Source organism: Sinocyclocheilus grahami, unplaced genomic scaffold (genome assembly GCF_001515645.1).
Source record: "Sinocyclocheilus grahami isolate Dianchi unplaced genomic scaffold, SAMN03320097.WGS_v1.1 scaffold120.1, whole genome shotgun sequence".
In the NCBI taxonomy this organism is placed as follows: Eukaryota; Metazoa; Chordata; class Actinopteri; order Cypriniformes; family Cyprinidae; genus Sinocyclocheilus; species Sinocyclocheilus grahami.
In genome coordinates, this window is record NW_015505299.1 from 16394 (window position 1) to 21465 (window position 5072).

The following is a 5072-nucleotide window of genomic DNA, read 5'->3' on the forward strand; positions in this document are numbered from 1 at the left end:
TTCATATGCGGAGTTCTGCGCATCGTGTGTGTGTGTGTGTGTGTGTGTGTGTGTGTGCGTGCGCGCGCTAACCTAACCCTAAGCGAGCGAGCGAGAAATGTACAGTATTTGAAAAATAATGTGTTTTTTGAACATTAAAGCATGTCAACATATTCTGTTACACCAAATACACTAAATAATTATCTTTGACCCCTTTAAATGTCGTTTTAAGTATATTTCTGAGAAGTACATAGAGCCCATTTCTGAGAAGTACATAAAAAGTAGACTGAAAGCATACTATCCTATTTTTTAGTTTAAAAGAAGTATACTAATAGCACACTTGAATAAACTTCTTTTTCGTAAGGGAAAATATTAATTATATTAGGGAATTATTAAAAACTATAAGTAGATAGCGCTAAAATTAAACTGTGTGTGTTTGTGTGTTTGTGTGTGTGTGTGTGTGTGTGCGCATTAGGCTGTGTTTAGAGCCCTCGACTGGTTAAATCAGAGTCTTGTTGGAAATTGCTTTAATATTATACTTTTCTACATTTTTTGTATATTTTTGTTACTATCCCTGTGTCCCATATGTCTTAATCAGGCTCAGTTTTCCACAAGCAATTTATCTGCCCACGATGAAAGTAAAACTACGACATTACAAGTCATTTTTGTATTCTAATCTAAGCCACAGAAACTACAAAATGTCCTGTTTCTCGCAGTTGTGGCTGCTTAGGAAAAAAAATATCTATTGGGAAGCCTCTGTAGTTTTTTCAGGGCAGTTGTAACAATATTTTTAATGTCTCTGTGTTTACTTCCATGCATAAATGCAGTTCTTTCTATTTCTCTCCCGTTCTCCTCCGTTTGTGATGCTGTAGAGCTGTCGTTCAGAGTGTGGATGTGTGGCGGCAGTCTTGAGATCCTGCCCTGCAGTCGCGTGGGCCACGTCTTCCGGAAACGCCATCCTTATGACTTCCCAGAGGGCAACGCACTCACCTACATCAAGTAGATTGGCCTTTATGTAGCTTGTAATCATATGTTTTGCATTGCAGTGTATGAATGAATGGCTGTTATGTTTTCTGTGTGTGTTGTAGGAACACGCGGAGAGCTGCTGAGGTCTGGATGGATGAGTATAAACAGTATTACTACACCGCAAGACCATCAGCGCAGGGCAAGGCCTTCGGGAGGTCAGACGTCTCTAAAACCTTATGTAGATCTGGTTATAGTGACTTGGTGGAATGCCTTTTTTCAAGATTGACTAAGTTTACCTCTAACTCTAAGGAAACATCTAAAATAAAATATGTGTTGTTTACTGGCCCTCGTGTCAGTCCAGACCTACAGTACATCACTTTCTTTCTTTAATGGAGCACACAAGGAGATGTTTAGAAGAATGTTCAAGCAGCTGCATACACTGAAACAGACTATCAAGCTTCATAAAAATACTTCAAGTATATATTCAATATATTCAGCTTGTCAAGAAGCATCAGGCTAGGTTTGAAATCAGACAGCAAATAACAAGATATTTACTCAAAACAATATTTAGGCCTAAATTTAAGATTTGTGTATTTTAATTGCATATCAAATTTCCATATATTTAGATTACACGGTTTTAAACTGATAATAAATCAATAAATCAGTAATAAATCAATAAAGCAGGTCAGATTTCTATGATAGTACTAATAAACTAAATGTGTTTTAAATACACAATAACCAGGGTTATTATGATTATCATCAATAAATCCACTTTGTTTCAGTCTAAATGAATATTGCTTGGTCCACAGCTAGTCATATTTAAACCGTGTTTATATATTTTATCTGAATAAATATCATTGTTTTCTCGTTGAACATACTTTATGCAGATTCTAATTAATAGAGAATAAATGAATGCATTTTGAACATATGATTATTTAAACGAAACCAAAATAGATGCAGTAATTAATAATAAACTATAACCGTGTTTATATATTTTATCTGAATAAATATCATTGTTTTCTCGTTGAACATATTTATGCAGATTCTAATTAATAGAGAATAAATGAATGCATTTTGAACATATGATTATTTAAACGAAACCAAAATAGATGCAGTAATTAATAATAAACTATGCCTTGATTTTTGGAGTGCAGAAATCATTTATTTATGACTGAAAAATATGCATCACATATTCTATTGTTTGAATCATGTTTATTATTTTGTTCATGTTAAAACTGTATATTCCAAATAGATGGACATTTTATATGCAATTCAAATACATCTATCTTAAATTTAGGCCTATTATATATATATACCCGTATATACTATTCTCATACAATATTTCATGATCAATACAGTGCACAAAATGTATGGCCTATGCACTACTTCTATGGTTTTTGGAGCTTGACAGCCTCTGGTCACTGTCTGCTGTCATTATATTGAAAAAAAACTCAATGAACACTCTACGAAACGTCTCTTTCTTTCATTTTTGGGTGAACTATTCCTTTACCTCTCTCTGTCTCTCTGTACAGTATTGCAGATCGGCTTGCATTAAGACAGAAGTTGAACTGTAACTCTTTCCGCTGGTATCTTGAGAATGTGTATCCTGAACTCAAGTGAGTCACGTTCACTGGACTGTGTCTGGGCTCTGATGGACTGCCAGACAAACCTGAGCTGCGTCCCAAATGACGCACTATACACTATGCACTCATACACTATGTACTTATGCACTATGTACTCAACCATGTAGTGTATGAATTATATAAGGTTATTTTGACATTCATAAACAGAGTCTGATAGCCCCTCCCCCTTCACTACGTAAATAAAGCTGCGACAGTTGAGTGCATGAAGTGTTCAACATTCCACACTTTGTTTTTTCGTTTTTTTAAATGCATCATCCGGGTATTTAAAGTGCACTTTTTCTATTTGGAATGTTCAGTGTGAACACACTACTCACACTAGTTATACTACAAAACGTCTCAGAATAGTGCATAAGTACGCGATTTGGGACGCACCTCTGGACGCTCTCAAGTGCGTTCTGAACGTGTTTTGTCTTCATTGCTTGTGTTTGTCAGAATCCCAGAGCAGGAAGCGGTGTACAGTCTCCTGAAGCAGGGTGGCTTGTGTCTGGAGAGTCACGGCACAGACAGTCTGGTTTTGGCTGAGTGTAAGACCACACCGAACATCCCTGCCTCACAGGTGACGCTCTAACAGAGTGTGTGATAACTGACTGACACTATCGTGACTTCAGAAACTAAACTACAGCAGTAGCGTGGCATCAATAGTCTTTTTTTTTTTTTTTTCAAAATAGGTTATCTTTTCACTTTTTCACAGTTTTTCAAAGTTTGCATATATATTTCGCAAGTTTTCATTGTTTTTTGTTTGTTTTGTTTTGTTCGCATTATTTTCAAGTTTGCATTTTTCATACATTTTTGTCCATCGTTGTTTTGTTTCGTTTGTTCGCATTATTTTCAAGTTTGCATTTTTTTCATATATTTTTCACCATCATTTTGTTTTGTTTTGTTTGTTCACATTATTTTCAAGTTAGAATTTTTTCATATATTTTTGGCCATTAAAGGTTGTTTTGTTTTATTTTGTTTTGTGACTTTGTACAGTTACCATGCCAATATGCATATAAAATGTTTCAGTTATTACATGATATTATTTAAATTATTACATAATTGCCTTATTTATCCATGTATATTGTGCATATGTGCCATTACAAACATTGTTTTGTTTTGAGTTACACTTTATAGTAAGGTGACTTTGTTACAGTATTGATTATATATTTAAACACAGTAATATTAGTTAACAACATGTACTTACTATACAATTAGCGTTAATATTAGGGTTTGGTTTAGGGTTAGTTGCATATAATTATGCATAATTTACTGTTTATATTTTATTTTGTTTTAATTTTGGAAATTACAGATATGTCATCAGACATACATAATTACACAATTGCCTCACTGATACATGCAAAATTTGCACTGTAATTGCAACATGTTCCACATTCACATTATTTTCACATTTGCATTTTATTTATTTATTTTATTTTTGCCCATTAAAGGTTAATATACCTGTACAAATGTAATATAATGCAGCAGGAGTAGAAGATGAGATAATTTAATTTGGAATGAAATGGAGTTGTTTTGGAATGAGAAGTACAGTAAAAAAATGTTATCAACAGGGTTTGAAATTAACACCCGCCAACCCGCCAAATGCGGGTAAAAATCAGCTGTGGCGGGTAAACGCTGTCAAATCGCTAGCCAGTTTGGCAGGTTACTTATCATAAATTATGTTTACTAATTAATTTCTTGAGGAAGATTTAGTGTAAATACTGAACTCGAGATTCATCATGATATATTAAATAAGCCTAATTGCGCAGCATCTGGGCATCTAGCTTACTTGAACATACCCAGCGATGTAGCTACTAGCCATCGGGAGCACCGGGACATTCCCGGTGGGTCGATCGCCGACGCGAGGGAGACCTTATATTAGGCGCTGTTTTTAAATTACAGCCCACGCGAAACTGCAAAAAGCAAGTAGGCTACTCCAAAAGTGTGAAACGGTGCTACCCGGTGCAATCTGCCAGCCGCGCGTTAACGCAGAGCGGGATCAGTGTTGCCAATTTGGGGATTTTGTTGCCAAATTTAGCTATTTTCTCATTATAGCTGCGACTTTTTTTTTTTTTTTGCGACAAGGAGCTATTTTAGCTATATTTAAATAAAACTAGCGATTTTTAATTTTTTACTTGGCCACACCCTGCCGTAGGCCCGTGGCCTCTCACGTTTGCTCTCAATCATGCCAGTAACTCTAGGTGCGTTCGACTTGAAGCACCGCTACAGACGGCAGTCAACGAGAGCAGCCGCTTGCAGTCGGGGGCGGAGTTGAAAACGGAGCCGTCAAGCTGGACACTTTCTGCTCCCGTTAGGGACGCTCACGCGGTGTGTACTCTATCACAGATAAAGTGAATGAAATGCAATATTTGTCAGATATACAGATGTTTCCGAAACGTTTTCATGAGCAACAGATATACTGATTATATACTGCTTAATACAGGGCCGTTTCTAGCCAATTTGATGCCCTAGGCGAAATCCCTATTGCCACCCCCCCCCCCCCCCCGC

General features: G+C 36.2%; 1 protein-coding gene across 1 annotated transcript in view; it reads left to right on the forward strand.

The window, feature by feature from the left end:
- LOC107589771 (polypeptide N-acetylgalactosaminyltransferase 16-like) overlaps positions 1-5072 on the forward strand; it is a 40502-nt gene that overhangs the window by 9507 nt on the left and 25923 nt on the right. Inside the window, exons 6-9 of the mRNA XM_016278301.1 lie at positions 852-978; positions 1068-1160; positions 2478-2561; positions 3021-3144. Of these exons, the coding sequence (XP_016133787.1) occupies positions 852-978; positions 1068-1160; positions 2478-2561; positions 3021-3144 (428 nt within the window). The remainder of the gene's footprint in view (positions 1-851; positions 979-1067; positions 1161-2477; positions 2562-3020; positions 3145-5072) is intronic.